The following is a 21,992-nucleotide window of genomic DNA, read 5'->3' as shown; positions in this document are numbered from 1 at the left end:
GGATGCGGGACGGGATTGGCCAATGGGGGCGCGGTGGGCGGATCCGCGGGGCGGGACTGGCCAATGGGAATGCGGTGGGTTGGGCCGCAGGGCGGGACTGGGTCATAGGAGCACGGAGAGGTGAGCAGGGCCGCGCGTTGGGATTGACCAATAAGAGCGTAGCAGGCGGGGCTAGGGGCGGAATTGACTAATAAGAGCGCAGCGGGTGGGACCTGGGGCGGGATTAGCCAATGATAGTAGAGGGTGTGACAATTGGGACGGGATTGGCCAATGAGAGATCAGTGGGCGGGACCCCGGAAGGATTGGCCAATGAGAGCGCAGTAGGCGGGGAAATCGGGACGGGTTTGGCCAATGAGAGAGCAGTAGGCGGGATATTGTAACATTTTGGCGCCAAAGCTGCTCGCGCGGGAGTGACCGAGCCGGAGTTCCGGCGTCATCTTTGGATCCCGTCCGTGTCTCTCCCTCCCTCAGCTCCGCCATGTCGGGGTTCGATCAGCCCGGGGTCTTCTTCAGCGATAGTTTCGGGCCCGACCCGCCCGCAGACTCGGGGCAGCTCCGCCGCTCCCAAATCCTGAAGCGGCTGAGGGATTTCCTCCGGCAATACCGAGTGGGCAGCGACCGGAGCGGCTTCACTTTCAAATACAGGTCGGTGCGGGTAGGACTGGCCCAGTGGTTAGCGCTGCTGCCTCACAGCGCCAGGGACCCGGGCTCGATCCCCGGCCTTGGGTGACTGTCTGTGTGGAGTTTGCACATTCTCCCCGTGTCTGCGTGGGTTTCCTCCCACAGTCTGAAAGATGCGCTGGTTAGGGTGCGTTGGCCGTGCTGAATTCTCCCTCAGTGTACCCGAACAGGCGCCGGAGTGTGACGACTAAGGGATTTTCACAGTAACTTCATTGCAGTGTTAATGTAAGCCTACTTGTGACACGAATAAATAAAACTGAGGGGGGGGGAGGGTTGCAGACGTGGCTGTGATATGGAGGGGGTCACGGAGAAGGTTGTCATGGGGGCGGGTGGTGGGAATTTGGATGGGTAGGGGTTTGCAGAGGTGCCTGTTATACTGTGAAATCTGGAGGTGGGTGTGATACAGGGGAGGATATGGAGGGGGGAATGCGGAAATAGGTGTGATATGGGGAGGGGATATGGTGGTGTTTATGACTGTGGCTCTTTGCTGTTCTGGGATTTCACTCTGTTTTCTCCGATGGCCAGGGATGAGCTGAAACGTCATTACAACCTGGGCGAGTACTGGATCGAGGTGTCGCTGGAGGATCTGAGCAGTTTCGATGAGGATTTGGCCGACCACCTCCTCAAGCAGCCTTCTGAGCACTTGCCGCTGGTAAGAAGCCAACAGAATGTCCCCTTACACGGGGCAGGAGCGGTGGGGGAAAAGAGTGCAGAAACCACTCAGCATGGCTGACAGGGAATGATTTGTCTCAAATACAATTGTCGATGTGGATTTGATGGGCTGAATGGCCTTTTCCTGCACTATTGGGATTTTAGATTCAATATTTTTAACTTGTTGGGCTTTCTGAAACAAAATGTTCCTTGTGTTGACTTGATTATTAACTGTTGAACGGAAGCAATTTGTACTCATTTCCCCTCTAAACCTTTTATAAATTTGAACAGCTCTATTCTATCTCTCCTTGTTTTCCTGATTTGCTTTTTGTAGCTTTGCTCCTTTATCTCTGCTCCCGTTAGAGTAGCTAGGTAGGATTTAAAATTCCCTGAGTGGGGAATTTAGTGCTTTTGTATGAACTCAGTTGGTTAATTAGCACCGTAGGTGTTCCGGTGGGGGCGGGGTGTTGTGTGTGTGTGTGTGTGTGTGTGGCACTGTGTCAATGCATATTGACAACTGCTCATTTTAACGGGGAGACTGTGACATGAAGTCCACTGCTGTTGTTGTATTGTTGACTCATTTTCTCTTCCTGTTTCCCTGCAGCTGGAGGAGGCTGCACGGGAGGTGGCCGATGAGGTGACTCGCCCACGACCAGCTGGTGAGGAGAACCTCCAGGAGATCCAGGTCATGCTGTGCTCGGATGCCAACTGTGCCAACATCCGTAGCTTGAAGGTAAAGGGAGAGGTGGGGCGGGGGGGGTTGGTCCTTGCATCAAGGGAGCATTGGCTGGGGGTAGGTCAGCAAGTACAATGATAGGTAGGGAGGTGAATTATGAACAGAATACAAAGGTTCAACGTAGGAATACTGATGGGCTAAGTGACTGGGCAAAAAGTTGGCAAATGGCTTCCAATGCAGGAGAATGTGAGGTTGTCTTCTGGCAGAAAGAATAGAAAAACAATATTATTTAAATAGAGAGAAACATGAATGCGGCAGCCAGAGGAACCTGGGTGTCCTTGTATGTCAGATCAGCCATGATCTTATTGAATGGTGGGGCAGGCTCGAAGGGCTAATGGCCTACTCCTGTTCCTACTTCTTATGTTCTTATGAACCACAAAAAGATGGCATTCAGGTACAATGAGTGATTAGGAAGTCAAATGGGATGTTGGCCTTTATTGCAAAGAGGGTGGAATAAAAGTAGTGACGTCTTGCTACAGCTGTAAAGGCATTGACAAGACTGCACCTAGAACACTGCAGACAGTCTTGGCCTACTTAAGGAGGGACGTGCATTGGAAACTACAGAGATTCACTTGACTGCTCCATCCCAGGAATCATTTCCTTATGAGTCAAGGTTGAGCAGCCTGGGCTTATACTCATTGGGGTTAAGAAGAAAGAGAGATGACATTGAGGGGGCTTGACAGCTGCCAAAAAACTGTTTCCCGCCCCCCCCCCCCCTTGGTGGATCTAAAACCAGAAGGCAATCTGAAAAATAAAAGATCTGCCCATTAAGACTGAGATGGGGAAGAACTTCTCCCGAGGGTTGCTAGTCTTCCTCAGAGAGTAGTGGGGGCTGGTCATTGAATATATTCAAGATTGAGTTAAACCATTTTGGGCTGACCAGGGAGTCAAAGGTTGTGGAGGGCAGACCAGAAAGTGGAGTCAGGGTCACAGTTGGATCAGCTGTGATACTATTGAAGATAGTAGCAGGCTGGAGGGGGCCAAATGTTCTTTTCAGAGGGGTTATTTTTAAAATGTAAGTCTCTCCAGGACACAGTCGGACCGGTGACCAAATGCGCGATCAAAGTGTGAGGTTTTCGGAAGCCTCTTGAAGGAGGAGCTTTGACATCCAGGCTGCCAAAGGGAGTGAAATCAGGGACGTGCAGGAGGTTGTAGTTGGGGGTGGGGGGGGGAGGCGAGAGTTCTGACGGTTTTGGGTTTGGTAGAATTTACAGAGAACAGATAATTGTTCAATCCACTAGAGTTCCACAAACTCAGTCACTGAATTATTCATAGATTCCGACAGTGCAGCAAGAGGCCATTCGGCCCATTGAGTCTGTACCAACCATGATCCCACCCAGGCCCTACCCCTATATCTCTACATATTTACCCATTAATCCCTCTAACTTATGCATCCTGGGACACTAAGGGGCAATTTAGCACGGCCAATCAACCTAACCTGCACATCTTTGGACTGTGGGAGGAAACCGGAGCACCCGGAGGAAACCCATGCAGACACGGGGAGAATGTGCAAACTCCACACAGATAGTGACCCGAGCTGGGAATCGAACCCAGGTCCCTGGAGCTGTGAAACAGCAGCGCTAACCACTGTGCTACCGTGCCACCCATCGGGGGATGGATGGATGCCATTTGATTCCCAATCTTTTTGGGGTGGGTGGGGGCGATTTTAGATCTTCCTGATTTCACTCCTGAATGATGGAGTCCTGATCTATCAGCTCACCCCCAGCAGCTTTCTGTCCGTTTAACTGCAGCCTTCTAACATCTTAGTCATTATTAAATTGCACGTTAACCTACTTTTTTCGAGACGGTGGCATTGTAGTAATGCTTCACTGGACTAGTAGTCCAGAGACCCAAGGTAATAATGCTGTGGGGGCTCGGGTATGAATCCCAACACAGCAGATGGTGAAATTTAAATTCAATGAAAAGAATTATCCCGGTATTAAAAGCCTAACGATTATGAAACCCATGCCAATTGTCATTAAAAACCCATCTGGTTCACTGGTGTCCTTTAGGGAAGGAAATCTTCCATCCTTGCCTGGCCTACATGTGACTCCATGCGATGTGGTTGAGTCTTAAATGCCCTCTGAAATGTCCTAGCAAATCTCTCAGTTCATGGGCAACAAGGAATGGCCAATAAATGCTGGCCAGCCAGCGGTGCCCACATCCTGTGGACAAATTTGAAAGAAAATACACACCCGTCCCACAGGATTTTGATAACGTTGTTGTTGATTTTTATACCAAATCGAGAGATAACAGCGAATGTAATAATTCTGACTCTCCCGAGGCAAAACTTCTGGCTCGGAAGGAGCAAGGTGACAACGTGACAAGATAGTGACCAGCTTGCCTCTCCTCCTCAGCCAAACACAAACTGAATTGGCTGAGTTGGGGGAGCGTTAGATCGAGCGTTGGTCCAGTCCTGGATCTCGGCATGAGCTGGCTTTCTTTGCTATTTGCTAATTGGCACTGCATTTTAGGTGGCACAGTGGGTAGCACTAGTGCCAGGGACCTGGGTTCGATTCCTGGCTTGGGTCACTGTCTGTGTGGAGTTTGCACATTCTCCCCATGTCTGTGTGGGTTTCCTCCGGGTGATCCGGTTTCCTCCCTTCTGAAAGACATGCTGGTCAGGTGGAATGACCCGAACAGGCGCTGGAGTGAGGTGACTAGAGGGATTTCGCAGTCGCTTCACTGCAGCCTTGTGACTAATAAATAAATTTTTACAAAGTTAAACTTGACAGGAATTGGACCATGAAAACTTGTTATTAAAATGGAATTGAAGCTTCGCAAAGTTAGGAACATCAGCTTCAAGGAGAAAGCCCATGATCAGAACTGAATTGGAGCTTCTAGCTGGTTCTTTGCACGTTGTGGGTGTTGGGGTTTTGTGTCCTGTGTCTTGAAATGATTCAGTTACAATCCAGTCAGATTACTGGCTCGAGCTTTGCAATTCATCTTTAAAAACAAAAAGCATTTAAGCAAGTTTTTAAGGTTTGCTGGGCGCTGGTTGATTCCCTTTTCCTTCGCTGTCAGTCGGACCAGATGTCTCGGTTGGTGAAGATCCCTGGCATTGTGATTTCTGCCAGCACTGTGCGTGCCAAAGCCACTCGAATCGCCATAGAGTGTCGGGGCTGTCGTAACGTCATGAGCAACATTGCTGTCCGTCCTGGGCTGGAAGGATACACGCTCCCCCGCAAATGCAACACGTAAGCACGGTGCCGTTAACCGGGTGTGTGCGCATGGCGGGGGTTTAGTGAGCCTGCATCATGTGGCTCTGCGACTAATCTCGGTTTGCTTCACGTGCGGGAGATTTGTTTCTTCCTGGGATCCTATTTTCAGTTGCACATGTTGAAGCCAGTGAGTGCAGCAGGAAGCGAGGTCCAGAGGGAAGCAATTTCCATGAATAAAATATCCTACCTTTTAGTTCCTGAGTTGTATTGTTTATTTCTCTATCTTAAGTGGGTTGCCTTAGTTACAGCTCAGTTGTAGCTCTGGTGATGTGGGGTTGTGGCCTCTAGGTGGTCTGCCCTGTTTTTTTTTGAATGTTTAAAGGATTGGGTTGATGCAGTGACAGTGAAGCTTCTTGCTGTTGTTCCACCTGGATTTATGTAGTGTGCTGGAGGGTGGGAGGTGGGCTTACCACATTACTTTGCAGCATGGAGTGCGTTGTTTCACAACTTCCTCTGTCTAACTGGGTCTAGCGTGGAGGGCAATATCACGGGGGCTAATCTGGGGCTTGTGGATTCTTCAAGTGAGCTGCCAATAGCTCCTGTTCGTTTTAGTGGGAGCTTGCTGTGCACAAATTGGCTACGGCATTTCCTGCAGCAGTGACCAACAATATTTCGTTGTAATAACAGCTGAGGGTTGTGGTGGAGGGGCTCCATCAGCTCTTGGGTCTAGAACCAGGGTTTGGGGGGGAGAGTGGGTTTTGGGGGGTGGGGGTGGGTGTACAGAGGTTGGAGTGATCCCCAAGCTGCCTGAGACCCTCGCCCTGCACGCGGAGCGGGTGAAGGAATGACAAGTAACGGTTTCTGTGTCTTATTACAGGGAGCAGGCAGGGCGACCTAAGTGCCCTGTTGATCCATACTTCATCATCCCGGACAAGTGCAAGTGTGTGGATTTCCAAACCCTGAAACTCCAGGAGTCTCCCGACGCTGTGCCTCATGGGGAGATGCCCCGGCACATGCAGCTGTACTGTGACAGGTACGAGGGTGGGGTCTGCTGGGAGTTGGGGGGGGAGATGGTGGCAGAGGAATACATGACCTCTCACCAGTTAATGACCTCGGGCTGCCCCTCCATGGCGGGGCAGTTGGCCCCGGCTCCTTCCTTGAGATCGAGGGATCGACTGGTTGCTGCTGCTGATTGGGTGGGTTTGAGATGCAGTGGGAATCGCTCCCCACCCTGTGTGGGGCAGAGTTGCAGAGAACTAAGGGACTTAAATCTCTACCAGTTAGTTGATGGGAACAAGAGTAGAGGAAACAGTTGTTGGGCTAGTAATCCGAGTAACTAATGGTTCAGAGCGAAGAATTCACCTGACCAGTGGGTACAGATTTAAGGTGAGGGGAGGTGGGTAAAAACATTTTCGTGCAGCGGGTGGTGGGAGTCTGGAACTCACTGCCTGAAAGGGAAGTGGAGGCAGAGACCCTCTTTACATTCAAGGAGTTTTTAGACGTACACTTGCGATGCCGAGGCACACGAGGCTATGGGCCAACTGCTGGGAGAAAGGTTTATCTTTGACCATTGCAGACTCAGTGGGCTGAAGGGCCTCTTTCCATGCTGTAGACCTCCCCGATTCTGGGGATCTTCAAATCGGTTAGTTCGATCAGAAGCCAGTATCTGTAATGGTGACCATGACAATTATCGTACGTCATTGTAACAGCCCACCGGGTTTACAGAAGTCCTCTTAGGGCAGAAATTATTTTGTCCGTTCCCTGTCTGGCTCCAAACCCTCAGCGACGTGGCTGACTTAATGATGACTGTCAGTTGTTGCAGTGGTGACACGCGCTACTTCGAATGTGCCAGTGACACCCACATCCTGTGAGTCCTGCTGTTGTTGTTGCTGGGCTTGGGTGGGTGGCTTCATGGATGTTCCTTGGAGTCTGCCCCCTCCCCCCCCTCCCCCCTCCGTGGTACAACAGATTGTCCACGTTGGTGGTCTGGGCTTGTAAGGAGAGCTGATGGGGAGGGATGAGTGTCGGCGCTGCTGCTGATGCCTGACTGAGGTCCAGCTCCTGTCTCACGAGGAGGGATCCGCTTTCTCCCGCAGGTACCTGTGCGACAAGGTCGTCCCCGGCAACCGGGTCACCATCATGGGCATTTACTCCATCAGGAAGGCGGGTGCGAGCCGCAGCAAAGGCCGGGACCGAGTGGGAGTGGGAATACGTGGCGCCTACATCCGAGTGGTTGGAATCCAGGTGGACACCGAGGGGACAGGTACGTTCCCTTCCTGAGGGCCTCCAGCCTTCTGTAACCGTAGGGGTGAGTGCCACGGAGCCACTCTCTCGTATGGGACCATTGAATGGGCTGTGTTAATGCTGTGGTCTCCAGCTTTCAGAACCCCTGTAAAACGCACAAGTGAACGATATTCCCCCCACCGCCAGGGCACACAATCGTGTGTCGGCTGAGTTTCAGTGGCCAGCACTCTCGCCCCTTGAGTCACAAGTTCTGGATTACAAGCCCCACTCCAGAGACTTGACCACGTTACCCGACTGACCTCTCACCAGTCACTGACCTCGGGCTGCCCCTCCATGGAGGGGCAGATGGCCCCAGCTCCTTCCTTGAGATCGAGGGATCGACTGGTTGCAGTGCTGAGGGTGGGCTGCGCTGTTGGCAGTTGTGTTTTGGTTAATCCTGAGGCTCCGTCAGGCTCGTTACGGTGGGACCTGATGCCCATTATTTGGAAGAGGAGAAAGGGTGGCGGTTTCCCTGGTGCCCAGGCCAATATTTATCCCCCAATGATCATCACAAAAGCAGCTGATCTGGTTATTATCATGTTGCCGTTTGCGGGATCTTGCTGTGCGTAAATTGGCTGCTGCATTTCTGACACTTCAAAGTTGCTATTTATTGCCTGAAAACACAAGCTTTCGTTCAGTCTGAGGTCTTGAAATATTAGTCTTTGTTTAAGGAGCATATCTTATTTGTTTCTATGCTGCATTAATAATACAGTTTAAGAAGCTTTCTTCAAATTAGGTTTTTAATATGGGGGTTGCCCCAAGAATCTTTAAATCGGGTTTGACCCTTGTGTCGCTTGGTATTTGACCTCTGCCCCCGAGAGGAGTTAGCCCAGTCTGCGTGTATCCGGGGCCCTGGTGTGGGATCTTCCTCTCCTTTGTGGAATCAGGCACTATATCTGGCAACTGGAGTTGGATGGGGTGTGAGGGAGAAGTGGGGTTGTATTGTGAAATTGGTTAATATGTCCTGAGAGGGTTGTGGGGGGAGCTGAATCCAGCGTGGGAACTGCTGTTCGCTCAGCAGTATCCAGTCTGGAGTCATCTCCATGGCAACTGAGCCCCTTTCTCTAATGGAGTCTTTGTCCTCAGGACACGGCCTGTTGGGGACCACGGCCCCACAGGATGAGGAGGAGTTCCGCCAGCTGGCTGCCATGCCCAACATCTACGAGACGATCGCCAAGAGCATTGCTCCTTCCATCTACGGCAGCTCAGATATCAAGAAGGCTATTAGCTGCTTGCTGTTTGGGGGCTCCAGGAAGCGGTGAGTGTGTCTTTATTGGGGGGGGTGGGGGTCTTCCTGTACAAATACATTCATGATCTTGGCACCCGGCTTGACCCTGAGCTGAATTTTGACCCCATATTAATTTAAAAGATGAATCCCTCCATCATTGGTGACGGGCCTTAAACCACTCAGTCTGTGTGTGTGTTGGTTTTATATCAAGCAGCACGCTGTAATTGTGTTTGTAAGGCTTGTGTGTGAATATGTCTTGGTGCCTGCTCAATGCTCCATTCCTGCCTGGGTCCTGTGTTTCTTCTTTGGGATAGTAGCCCAATGGAAGCTTCTGCCAATGGACTGTCCCTCTTGACCCAGCTGGCCAAGCTTTAATTAAGTCTGCCTCCCAGAAACAGGCCATCCGATACATCTTGTTTCATCTAATGTTATCAACCGAACTTGCCAACCTTTTTCTCCTGGGGGTGGCGTGTGGGTCAGTGTAATGGTTATATTGCTGGGTTAGCAATCCAAAAGTCTGCACTGGAAATAAGAGTTCGAATCCTACTACAGCGACTGGAGGACGGCACAGTGGATAGCCCTGCTGCCTCACAGCGCCAGGGACCCAATTTCGATTCCTGGCTTTGGTCACTATCTGTGTGGTGTCTGCACGTTCTCCCCATGTCTGCATGGGTTTCCTCCAGGTGCTCCAGTTTCCTCCCACGAGTTCGGCTGCTAGCATTAGATGAAGCAAGACAGGTGGAAACACCAACACAGACTGGACCAGTCTGGGCCAGATGGCTGCAGATTGGCCAGTCGGGTCCAGTGGGGCACAGTCCAGCTGGGTAGAAACTTCCCACGGTTGGCTACCCTCCCAAGAGAGAAACGCAGGCGTTGAGCATAGAACAGGCATCAAGATATGTCCGTACACAGGCCTCCTGAAAGACATGCTGGTTAGGGTGCATTGGCCATGCTAAATCTCCCTCAGTGTACCCAAACAGGCGCCAGAATGTGGTGACTGGGGGATTTTCACAGTAACTTCATTGCAGTGTTAATGTAAGCCTACCTGTGACAGTAAATTTTAAACTGGAGAATTTAAGTCAATTAAAAGTGTACTTTTGGAGGGGGAGGGGTTTGTCAGCTGTTTGGGACTGGGGTGAAGGGATTTCTTTGCTCATTGCGTGACTTTGGAATTCACTACCCTGAGAGTTGTGGCTGCTCCTGAGTTCAAATATTTCCAGCTGGGATAGGTTGTTGGTGGCTCTGAAAATCCTCCGATCGTGTTGAATGGTGGAGAAGGTTGGATGGACCATGCCATCTTCTCCTGCTTCTGTTTCTTATGCAGCTTCTCCTGGGCTGTTTGCCTGATCCACACTCTGTAGTGGTGAGTTCCTACAGTCTACCCAGTCTTTAGGGTAGAGGGATTTCCCCATTGGATTTAATGGTGAGGGTTTGTGAAGCCTCCTTTGTTTTGGAGACCCCCGCCCACCATCATCTCCATCTCGCCCCAACACGCTCAGTTTGCTAGATGGTTGTAGCCTGTCTGTTCTGTAAATCTCTTTCATTTGCACCTTCTCCAGTGCTCCTGTGTCCCATCTGGTGATGTGGAGACCATGGTGGCACATGTTGCTGGATGGTCTGACCGGCCTTTGCTTTTCCTTCTGCTGCCTCTAGCCTGCCGGACGGACTGACACGGAGAGGTGACATTAACCTGTTGATGCTTGGCGATCCGGGGACAGCCAAGTCGCAGCTGCTGAAGTTTGTGGAGAGATGTTCACCCATTGGGGTAAGTGAGGGGCTCCGTGGTCCGTGATTGGACCATTTTTGCCCCTTGCAAGCTGTGTGGTCATGCTTTTTTACTTCATTCGTGGGACATGGGCGTTGCTGGCTAGGCCAGCATTTATTGGCCATCCCTAGTTGTCCATGTGAAGGTGGTGATGGTGGTGGGCTGCCTTCTTAAAACACTGCAGTAGCGATTGATGCAACTGGGTGGCTCACTTGGCCATTTCAGCTGAGTGTCAGCCGCATTGCTGTCGCTCTGCAGTCACACGTAGACCAGACCGGGTAAGGACGGCAGATTTCCTTCCCTAAAGGACATTCGTGACCCAGATGGATTTTTCCGACAGTGGTTTCACGGTCATCAGTAGGTTCTTAAATTCCAAATTTTTTTCAAATTCCACCATCTGCCGTGGTGGGATTTGCACCTGGGTCCCCAGCACATTAGTTGAGTTTCTAGAATAGTCTAGTGGTAATGCCACTGGGCTATTTGCTCTGTTGTCCCCTGATGTTGAGACCAAGATACAGGCAACCCCCATGTTAAACTGTGATGGCCTTCTGAAAACGCCACGCACCAAGAAAGCTGGCAAGGAAACATTGCAAGGATGAGAGAGCTGCTGGTTAAATGCAAATCTTATCTTGCGCTCTCTCTGGAGGCAATGTTTACTGGGTCACATGGGGTGCTCCATACTGTGTTCGATACATACTCATCACCTTACTGCCCGTACTGGGTTTGTACCCCTTTCCAGCCTTTAATGCGTCTACTCTATTCCATCTGTGCCCTAGTTGATGGGAGAGAGACTCCATTCTGATCCATCGCAGTAGCTATTTGTCCTGGTTAAGTCTGGGCTTAATCGCATTGCTCCTTTCTCCTTCAGACCCCAGAGAGGTGTGGTCTTGCAGGCTCTGGCTCATCAGCTTTGTGTCGGCCCCAGTATCATAGAATCCCTGCAGTGCGGAAGGAGGATATTCGGCCCATCAAGTCTGCACCAACCACAATCCCGCCCAGGTTCTATTCCTGTAACCCCACGTATTTACCCTAGCTAATCCCCTGACACCAAGGGTCAATTTAGCGCGGCCAGTCAACCTAACCTGCACTTTTTTTGGACTGTGGGAGGAAACTGGAGCACCCGGAGGATACCCATGCAGACAGGGGGAGAATGAGCAGACTCCACACAGACAGTGACCCAAGCTGGGAATCGAACCCCGGGTCCCTGGCGCTGTGAGGCAGCAGTGCTAACCACTGTGGTGTTGATAAAATTGTGATTTGGAGCTCGTGTGGTATTGGGATGTATTTGAGTTTATTAATTGGCTGGCAATAGATAAAATGAGGTTGCAAACTCTTGGCTTGTTGAAATTTTTGGTCAGGCCTACGTGTGACTCCTGTCCCTTGCGTCACGTTTTCCACTGGGACAGACGATTTAACTGTCCTAGGATGGGAGGGCGATGGTGCCTGTTTCGTGCTGCAGTCCGTCTGCTGATGGGTGTAGATAACTTGTTTGTTTTACTTGTGCAGGTGTACACATCCGGGAAGGGGAGCAGTGCGGCAGGACTGACCGCTTCTGTCATACGGGATCCAGCCTCCCGGAATTTCATCATGGAGGGGGGAGCCATGGTGCTGGCCGATGGGGGTGTCGTCTGCATTGATGAGTTTGACAAGGTAGGAGGGTGAGGGGTGGCTGGGGCGTGCATCGCGAGGGGATCCGAATGTTGCTGTTGAGATTGAGAGTGCCCGTGGATGCAGATGGCTTTGTTCCATTGACTTTTCCCAATACCTTGCCGAGTCGAACCTTCTCTCTGTCTTCTCAGATGCGTGAGGACGATAGGGTGGCGATCCACGAAGCCATGGAACAGCAAACCATCTCCATTGCCAAGGTGAGGGGGCAGCACGGCGGGGGGGTGGGGGGTGGTTTGTAGCTTCTGGTCCAGAATCAGAAATTGAGACGGGATTTGGGCCTGTCACCTCTGGTGTCAGGGAAAGTTTCGTGTTTGGAGCAACGTGTTCCAGAGAGGCCACAAAGGATTCCTAATTCTCAAGGAGAGATTGGGGGGAAGTTTGTTGGTATCTAAAGACTGTCGGGATCATGGAGACCATGAGATAAAGGAGCAGAATTAGGCCATTCAGCCCATCAAATCTGCTCTGCCATTCAATCATGGCTGATTTTGTTTATCAACCCTGTTCTCCCGCCTTTTCCCCATAACTTTTGATCCCCATACCAATCAGGAACCTATCTATCTCTGTCTTAAGCGCACTCAATGACCTGGCCTCCACTGCCTTCTGTGGCAAAGAACTCCAAAGATTCATCACCCTCTGAGGCTGTGCCCTCGGGTCCCAGTCTCTCCTAATGGAGACCATCGTAGGGAGAAATAAGGGAAAGGATGCAGAGGCTGACTCGATTACTCTTGCAGAGAGCTAGCATATACCTGATGGGGTGAATGGCCTCCCCTCCATGCTGCAACCATTGTATAATTCTATGAACAGGAGGAGATAGAGGGATAAGTGAGTGGGGGGGTGCAGGAAGAAGCAGTGAAAGGTGAGATTATTATTAATTGATTAAATTTCTGTGGGCTAAATTGGCCCAGTGGCCTTTTGGGTTCCCTCAGCTTACCTGAAGTGCCCGTTTGGGAGGGTTTTGGCGTGGACCCCGGCGAGGATTTTACCCTGTGGCGCGTTGCTCGGTATGTCTGCGACCCTGGGAACTGACCGGAATGTGTTTCTCTCTCTGGCACAGGCCGGAATCACGACCACCCTGAATTCCCGCTGCTCGGTCCTGGCGGCAGCGAACTCTGTCTTCGGACGTTGGGACGACACGAAAGGAGAGGAAAACATCGACTTCATGCCGACCATCCTGTCGCGATTTGACATGATCTTCATCGTGAAGGATGAGCACAACGAGCAGCGGGACATGGTGAGGGGACAGAGCTGCGAAGGAGGGGTGGGGAGGAACTCTCCCTGTAGTGTTGGGGGCAGGCTGGATAGCAATGTGCAGTGTTAGAGGGCACTTGGACTGTGGGAGAATGACCCGTTCCCATCCTGCCTGTGTCCCAGTGTGATAAGGAGACCGGAACTGTGCACAGTGACTCTTGAGGGTCTGTTGCTCTTGGCTTCACTTGTAGCTCTGTAGTTGCCGTTACTGAGCACTGTGAGGTAGTTCTCTGCTGAGTCAGAGATCGCTGCAATCTCCTGTAAAGGACTCAGTGCCTCCTGACCGCACCAGTCTCTCGGTGGGCACTGGGCAATCTCCCGAAGGGCTGAATACGTTGGATTGTGTGAGGGTGAAAACTGCCACAAAAACATTCCTACTGTTAACTTTCAAATCACCGGAATTGCTCTCTCTCCCAGCCCAATCATGCGTTTGGGTTGGTGTTGGGGCAATACTGGGTGCCTCTTGGAGCTAATTGGGAGTGCAACGTCTAACTCACTTCCGGGTGCATGGGGGAAGTGGGAGAGGTTGTAATTATACTGGCGTAGTAACCTAGAGGCCCAGACTGGTGCTCTGGTGACACGAGTTCAAATCCCATCGTGGCAGCTGGTGGAATTTAAATTCGATTCATCAATTCTGGAATTGAGAACTCGTCTCCGTTATGGCGACTATGAAACTTCGGTAAAAATCCATCTGGTTTAGTAACGTCCCATTTGAGGGAAGGAAATGTGCCGGGTGAATTGTGCCCTCTGTTTCCTGCTGGTTTATCTATAGAAACCCTACAGTACAGAAAGAGGCCATTTGGCCCATCGAGTCTGCACCAACCACAATCCCACCCAGGCCCTATCCCCATATGCCTACACATTTACCCATTAATCCCTCTAACCTACGCATCTTAGGACACTAAGGGGCAATTTTAACATGGCCAATCAACCTAACCTGCACATCTTTGGACTGTGGGAGGAAACCGGAGCACCCGGAAGAAACCCAAGCAGACACGGGGAGAATGTGCAAACTCCACACAGACAGTGACCCGAGCCGGGAATCGAACCCAGGTCCCTGGGGCTGTGAAGCAGCAGTGCTAACCACTGTGCTACCGTGCCGCCCAAAATCGAAGTTGATGCTTTATCTCTTTATCGCAGATCCTGGCCAAACATGTCATGAACGTGCATCTCAGCGCACTGACCCAGACACAAGCTGTCGAGGGAGAGATTGAGCTCAGCAAGCTAAAGAAATACATCTCGTATTGCCGCACGTGAGTGGTGGGGGATGGGGAGTGGTGGGTATCCCATGAATTGGGTTTGGAGTGGGGCGGCGGGGGGAGAGGAACTCAAAGCCTCACCCACTGGACTGGGGGTGAGCGGTGGGTGGTGTGTACAAGGTGATATCGCTAGACTGTAATGCAAAGGCTCGGGTTAATACACTGGGGATTTACCCCTAAAATAACATACTGCACATGCTGCAAATCTGAAATAAAAACTCAACAAGCCTGGCAGCATCTGTGGAGATCTAACGCACGCAATCCCTACATTGCAGAAGGAGTCCATTCAGCCTGTCAAGTCTGCACTGACCCGTGAAAGACCGCCCCAGCGAACTCCACACAGTGACCCGAGCCAGGAAGCGAACCCAGGTCCTTGCTGCAGTTCTAACCAGATATTCCCCCTGCCCAATGTCCAACAGCATAAAACCGATCACATTTCTATCTACAGCTCTGAAAAGGAGTCACACTGGGCAGCACGGTGGCAGTTGTCAAGCATTGCTGCCTCACAGCAGCAGGGACCCAGGTTCACTTCTGGCCTTGGGTGATTGTGCAGACTCCACACACATTCTTCCCGTGTCTGTGTGGGTTTCCTCCCACAGTCCAAAGATGTGTGGGTTGGGTGGATTGGCTGTGCTGAGATTGTGGTCAGTGCAAGCTCAATGGATCGAATGGCCTCCAGGACTGTAAGGTTCTATTAAGGCAGATTTGGGAAAGGTGTCTGCCAAGGAATGCGGGTCTTACTAGTTCTGATGAAAGTAATTTTAAAACTAGTGCCTCAGTCTTGAGCCTCACGTGCAGTTAGTAATCCTCCAGAGTTCCGGGTATGTCAGGCTGCTGGATAGGATTTGTGATGCACTTTGCAATAGAATAGCCCAGTAGTGCCCAGAGGTTTTGTTGGGGAGGGTGGGGCGGTGAAACTTTATAGCCTTAGCCCTGGGCATTGGACTCCAAAGTGAGAATGGGGTTGCGGTGAGTGCCAGTGTAGTGAGCGAATGCTATCATCTTTTTTGGGAGGGGTGAGTTTTATTCTGACCGAAGATATAGGGGCAGAAGTAGGCCATTCAGCCCATCAGGTTTGCTCCGCCATTCAATCATGGCTGATATAATTCTCATCCTTATTCTCCTGCCTTCTCTCCATAACTCTGATCCCCTTATTGATCAAGAACCTATCTATCTCTGTCTTAAAGACACTAAATGACCTGACCTCCACAGCCCTCTGGCAATGAATTCCACAGATTCACCACCTCCGGCTGAAGAAATTCCTCCCCATCTCAGTTTTAAGGCAGCGTGCCTTCGCTCTGAGGTTGTGCCCTCGAGCTGTAGTCTCTCCCACTAGTGGAAACATCCTCTCCATGTCCACTGTATCTGGGCCTCTCCGTATTCTGTAAGTTTCAATGAGATGCCCCCTCCACCCCCAATCCTTCTAAACTCCATCGAGTACAGACCCAGACTCCTGAACAGCTCCTCATATAACAAACCCTTTATCCCTGGGATCATTATTGAGAATGCCCTCTAAAATTGAATACTACTATTGAATTTGCCAACTGAAGCTACATGTTAACCTAAAGAGCATCCTGAACCAGAACTCCAGTCTCTTTGTGCTTTAGATTTCTGAAGCCTTTCTCCATTTAGAATATAGAATACACCTCTATTCTTCCTACCAACAACCTCTCACTTTGCTGTGTTCTAAAGCCTGGTGTTTTCTCCCACAGGAAGTGTGGGCCCAGACTGTCCGCAGAGGCAGCCGAGAAGCTGAAGAACCGATACATCCTGATGCGGAGCGGAGCTCGGGAACACGAACGCGAGAGTGATCGGACCAACAGCATCCCCATCACCGTCAGGTTAACATCTGTCTATCTCCTCCTTACCCGTCGATATCGCTCTCACTCTCCCAACACTCCCTTTCTCACTCCCCTCTCTCTCTCTCATACTCTCCCTCTCTCGCATTCTCCCCTCCTCACTCCCTCTGTCTTTCACACTCTTTCCCCCTCCTCACTTCCTCTCTCATACTCTCCCCCCTTCCTCCTCACTCCCTCTTTCTCACACTCTCCCCCTCTCTTCACAGGCAGCTGGAGGCCATTATTCGGATCTCGGAATCACTGGCTAAGATGAAGCTTCAGCCATTCGCGACGGAGCGTGATGTGGAAGAGGCCCTGCGACTTTTCCAGGTGTCCACACTGGACGCGGCGCTGTCAGGGAGCCTGGCTGGTGAGTGTGTGGACGGGGAGAGCGCGTACGGCTGGGTTGGGGGGAGGAAGTAAGCTGTGTGGAGTGTTAGTTGTCCTCCTGAAAGGTTGTTCTCCCGTCCCTGGGTGGGGAAGGCAGGGGGCGCCCCAAAGCCCTGACGGGGAGAGGCTGAGATTGATTTGGGTGCCGTCAGTGGAAGAGGGTGGGGACTAGCGCTCGGGAGGCCGAGGCCTGGACTGACTGACCCCCGGATTGATCTGTCTCTCTAAGGTGCGGAAGGCTTCACCACGGCGGAGGACCATGAGATGATGGCTCGTGTCGAGAAGCAGATGAAGCGTCGCTTCGCCATTGGGTCCCAGGTTTCCGAGCACAGCATCGTCCAGGACTTCCTCAAGCAGGTGGGTGGCTCGCCCGGAGGGCCGGCACCAGCACAATGGGCTGAAAGGCCTCTGGCTAAATCATTTACTCATAAACCCACCTCGGGGCATTGGGAGAGCAGAGGTGGCAGCTACTTTGGGCCTGCACAGTTTCCTGACACCGTCTGTCTGCGACGGTTAGTCCCTGTGACCTTCGCGCTGCATTGAGTGAACCCTGCTGACCTGTACCAGGTGTCGCTGCTGCTTATGGAAATGTAGCCCAGGATAAGGGGGGGGATCGGTGTTTCCTGGGAAGTGAGGGGAGGATTTCAGCTGGTGCACTGCCCCCCTCCTGCTGTCTCCATGCCAGAAGGCCAGTTCCAAGGAGTTGAGTTTCTATCGAAAATCAAATGGGATTTGCTGCTGCTGGAGTGAAAATTTTGTTATTAGAAAATATGAAAATTAGATTTTGTTAAAAACCTGATGTCTTTAATCTGGTGGTAGTTGTGCAGTAATGGGGAGTGATAACTAGACTGGGCTAATGCTCTGGGGACAGAGGTTCAGACCTCACCACGGCAGCTGGTGGAATTAAATTCACCAAATCTGGAATTGAAAGCCAGTCTTGGTAGCAGTGACCATGAAACTACCGATTAGAATCCCTATAGTGCAGAAGGAGGCCATTCAGCCCATCAAGCCTGCACTGACCACAATCCTAACCTGGGCTCTAACCCTATGCGTTTACCCTAGCTAGTCTTCCTGACACTAGGGTCAATTTAGCATGGCCAATCCCCCTAACCTGCACATCTTTGGACTTTAGGAGGAAACCGCAGCATCCAGAGGAAACCCATGCAAATGTGGGGAGAATGTGCAGACTCTGCACAGTGACCCAAGTCGAGGAATTAAACCTGGGCCCCTGGCACTGTGAGGCAGCAGTGCTGCCCCAAAAAAACAAACCATCTGGTCCACCAGTGTCTCTGTTTAGGGAAGAAAATTTGCCATCCTTATCTGGTCTGGCCTACACGTGACTTCAGGCCCACAGCAAAGTGATTGCCCCTGCCCTGAGTGAGAAACTTCAGAGTCAACGTCAGTGATGTTCACATCCCATGAAAGGATAAACAAGTGATTTAAATTGTCAGGGAAGAGAATGGACAAGGGGTCGAGGTTTCCTGGTTCACTCCTCATGGCAATGCTTTGACCAGTCTACCAGCCTGGGTTTGAATTGGTAACAATAGCTTGGCAGTTAACTGTTCACTGCTGGATTCTCCATGGAAACACCACTACCAGTCTTCTGATGCAGTATAAATTGTTGGTGCCTTTCCTGGTGTTTTATCTTGTGTGGCCATCCTTCACGGATCTTTAGATGAAAAACTTCAATAGCAGGTTTTTTTTTCCCCAGCAATACTCAAGTTCTGTTCTTCCAAACAGTTTAAAATAAATGATGTGACGACAGTTTAAAATTCACTTCACCCCAAAGTATTTTACAAAAGATGATTGGATGCTTCAACTGCTTCCCCCTGCCCCCTGGTGTTTTTTTGGAAAATTGGAGAAACCTTGCAGTTTGGGAAGGTTAAGGATGAGAATGGGGAGAGAGCACAGGTTCGGTGGGAGTATTTGGTAATGAAGTGGGGGGGGGGTGTTGTTTATGGGAGAGGGATTGGGGCTGGTGGACACGCAGACATGTTCACCACATCCTCTACTGTCCCTCCTCCTCTCTGCTGGTTTTGTGTTTCACTCTTTGCATCTAGCCTTTCAATATTCTCTGTCTCTCTCTTCTTCCCCGCCACCCAACATAGAAATATCCGGAACACGCCATCTACAAGGTCCTGCAGCTGATGATGCGTCGGGGTGAGATCCAGCATCGAATGCAACGTAAGGTCCTTTACCGCATCAAGTAATGGCAGCTGTGGTGGTGAGAGGGCTGGGGCCTCAGGAGCCTTCCTGCATTGTCCATGTGATCCAGTCCCTTCTGTCACCTGTGAGCCCCTCTCCCAAGAGTGGCAACTGCGGTGACATGGCAAATAGTCATTGGTGATCAGGAGACTGCTGGGAGGAGGGTGGACAAATGGCATCTGTAGAGTGAACCTTTTGTCCTTTATTTTTGTAATTGAATTTAGTGCCTACTCTTGTTCAATAAAGATATTTGCTGAAATGAGTGATGTTCTTGACTGTTGATATTAATTGTGATGATACTGTGCCTTTAAGAAATGTATTTTAATATTGTTTCTCTGCAGGATGTTTTGAGTTGTTCCTGGCATTTTGTCAGCCGTTTTGTCTACAGCCGGTGTCAAATAAAGTGTTAGCGTGGATTGAGGATTGGCTGTCTAACAGGAAGCAGAGTGTTGGAATAAATGGGTGCTTTTCTGGTTGGCGGTTGGTGACTAGTGGCGTGCCGCAGGGATCGGTGCTGGGGCCTCAACTGTTTACCAAATACATAGACGATCTGGAGGAGGGGACTGAGTGGCGGGTAACAAAGTTTGCTGATGACACAAAGATGAGTGGGAAAGCGAATTGTATGGAGGACACGGAAAGTCTGCAGAGAGATTTGGATAGGCTGAGTGAATGGGCGAGGATCTGGCAGATGCAGTATAACGTTGGCAAATGTGAGGTTATCCACTTTGGAAGAAACAATAGTAAAATGGAATATTATTTAATAATAGTGAAAAATTACAACATGCTACTGTGCAGAGGGACCTGGGGGTCCTTGCGCATGAATCGCAAAAACCCAGTCTGCAGGTGATCAAGAAGGCAAATGGAATGTTGGTCTTCATCGCGAGGGGGATAGAATATAAAAGCAGGGAGGTCTTGCTGCAACTGTACAAGGTACTGGTGAGGCCACAACTAGAGTACTGTGTGCAATTTTGGTCCCGTTATTTGTGAAAGGATATATTGGCCTTGGAGGGAGTGCAGAGAAGGTTCACCAGGTTGATACTGGAGATGAGGGGGTTGGCCTATGAGGAGAGATTGAGTAGATTGGGCCTGCACTCGGAGTTTAGAAGGTTGAGGGGTGATCTTATAGAGACGTATAAGATAGTGAAGGGGCTAGACAGGGTAGAGGTAGAGAGATTCTTTCCACTTAGAAAGGAAACTGGAACTAGAGGGCACAGCCTCAAAATAAGGGGGGGGGGTTAGTTTAGAACAGAGTTGAGGAATTTCTTCACTGAGGGTGGTGAATCTCTGGAATTCTCTGCCTATTGAAGTGGTGGACGCTACCTCGCTGAATATATTCAAAGTCACGGGTAGGTAGATTTCTGATCGATAAGGGAATTAAGGGTTATAGGGAGCAGGCAGGTAAGTGCAACTGATCCATTTCAGATCAGCCATGATCTTACTGAATGGCGGGGCAGGCTCGAGGGGCTAGATGGCCTACTCTTGCTCCTATTCCTTATGGTGTTGAGGAGGAGTTTCCTGACTTCTGGCTCCCCTACCACACGCACACAAAATATGTCATCCCAGTGGCAAAACTGGACTTGACACTTGGGCACTTCAACTACTGATGGCGTCACAGCTGAGCCTATTATTGTCTCCTATCAACAGTCCAGTGTGGCATAAGGAAGTGGGTAACTCGACTGACCAGAATGAAGAATTCTACTTGATGGGGAGAGGTCCTAACCCATCACTAATCAATTCCACACTCCTCTTTCTCGGAGTCCCATTAAATGAGCCGTTTTCCAGCCTCGCTTATTCTCTGGAATCTCCGCCCCTCCAAAGAGCACTGGCCCTGTTTTCTTTCTGATGTTCGTATTGTTCCATTCTAGAATCTGCTCTTTCGGAAGTAAACAATACGAGCCGTGAGTGTTGCTGTCCCTTCGCCCTCGAGCTGAGTGTGCAATGAGCAGGCGCTGGAGCCAGAGGCTGGGATTGTGATTGAGGTGGTGGGGGTGAGTTCTGTTCCCCAAGGAGCAGGCGTGATGCTGGAGCACTTTCAGAAGATTGACTGGCTGGCGGGGGCGGTCGATGAAATGTTTTATACGTGGACTGTCCGCGGCTGTGAGAGGCTGAAGTCTGTCCCCTCCATCAGGTTGCTGCTGAAGTGTATCCAATGCTTGTTTGCCTTCCTGGGGAGGGGGCTGGGCTTCAGGGCACTGGCTGCCTGCTGGGCCCGTCTGACAGACAGCATCAATGAGCGGGTGGCAGAATTTGAGGCTGTGGCGCAGCTAGACCTGAAAATGCCACTCGGAGTCTGGGATGTGTGCAGGTAATGAGGGTAAATGTGCAAGAATGGGGTGGGAGACTGGAGAGTTGCACTGGGGATTAGTAATGGGGACAAGTCCCCCCCCCCGGGTAGATGGCATTGGCAACCATGGACCCCCACTGGATTGGTCTGTTATTATGCTTGACAAAGTGCTGCAAAGGTTTGTCATTGCCATCTGCGGTGCAGCCAACCAGGAAACATTAAGTTGAAAAGCATATATTTTTTTTCAGCTACATTTAACTTCTGTCCTACCAAGTAACAATTGAGCAGATTTTTATCCCTCTGTGTAATGCTGCAACTATACCGGATGTTGGTGAGACCACATTTGGAATATTGTGTTCAGTTCTGGTCACCTCATTATAAGGAGGATGTGGAAGCATTGGAGAGAGTGCAGAGGAGATTTACCGGGATGCTGCCTGGTTTGGAGGGTAGGTCTTATGAGGAAAGGTTGAGGGAGCTGGGGCTTTTCTCTTTGGAGCGGAGAAGGAGGATGAGAGGCAACTTAATAGAAGTTTATAAGATGATGAGAGGGATTGATAGAGTGGACGTGAAGAGACTATTTCCTCGGGTGGATGTA

The 21,992-nt window shown here is 50.7% G+C and overlaps 1 protein-coding gene across 1 annotated transcript; it reads left to right on the top strand.

The window, feature by feature from the left end:
- The first annotated feature begins 416 nt into the window (after window positions 1-416).
- mcm5 (minichromosome maintenance complex component 5) lies at window positions 417-19,362 on the top strand. The gene is made up of 16 exons (XM_080217302.1): window positions 417-645; window positions 1,207-1,333; window positions 1,937-2,065; window positions 5,093-5,265; window positions 6,107-6,262; window positions 7,326-7,492; window positions 8,599-8,770; window positions 10,394-10,505; window positions 12,012-12,155; window positions 12,305-12,370; window positions 13,228-13,404; window positions 14,562-14,674; window positions 16,393-16,521; window positions 16,746-16,888; window positions 17,138-17,265; window positions 19,017-19,362. The coding sequence occupies exons 1-16, from the start codon at window positions 479-481 to the stop codon at window positions 19,116-19,118; spliced, it is 2,205 nt and encodes a 734-aa protein (XP_080073428.1). The 5' UTR covers window positions 417-478; the 3' UTR covers window positions 19,119-19,362.
- The last annotated feature ends 2,630 nt before the right edge of the window (window positions 19,363-21,992 follow it).

The sequence above is a fragment of the Carcharhinus amblyrhynchos genome, chromosome 35 (genome assembly GCF_965287045.1).
Source record: "Carcharhinus amblyrhynchos chromosome 35, sCarAmb.v2.hapA, whole genome shotgun sequence".
NCBI lineage: Eukaryota > Metazoa > Chordata > Chondrichthyes > Carcharhiniformes > Carcharhinidae > Carcharhinus > Carcharhinus amblyrhynchos.
The sequence above is the reverse complement of the archived record's forward strand: the minus strand, read 5'-3'. Positions and strand labels throughout refer to the sequence as shown.

Bases quoted from the DNA above. Each gene is read 5' to 3' on its own strand.
- mcm5 (XM_080217302.1), top strand. From the start codon at position 479: ATGTCGGGGTTCGATCAGCCCGGGGTCTTCTTCAGCGATAGTTTCGGG. The intron at 8,771-10,393 runs GTGAGTGTGTCT...TGCTGCCTCTAG, and splicing joins TTTGGGGGCTCCAGGAAGCG to CCTGCCGGACGGACTGACAC. The intron at 16,522-16,745 runs GTTAACATCTGT...CTCTCTTCACAG, and splicing joins AGCATCCCCATCACCGTCAG to GCAGCTGGAGGCCATTATTC.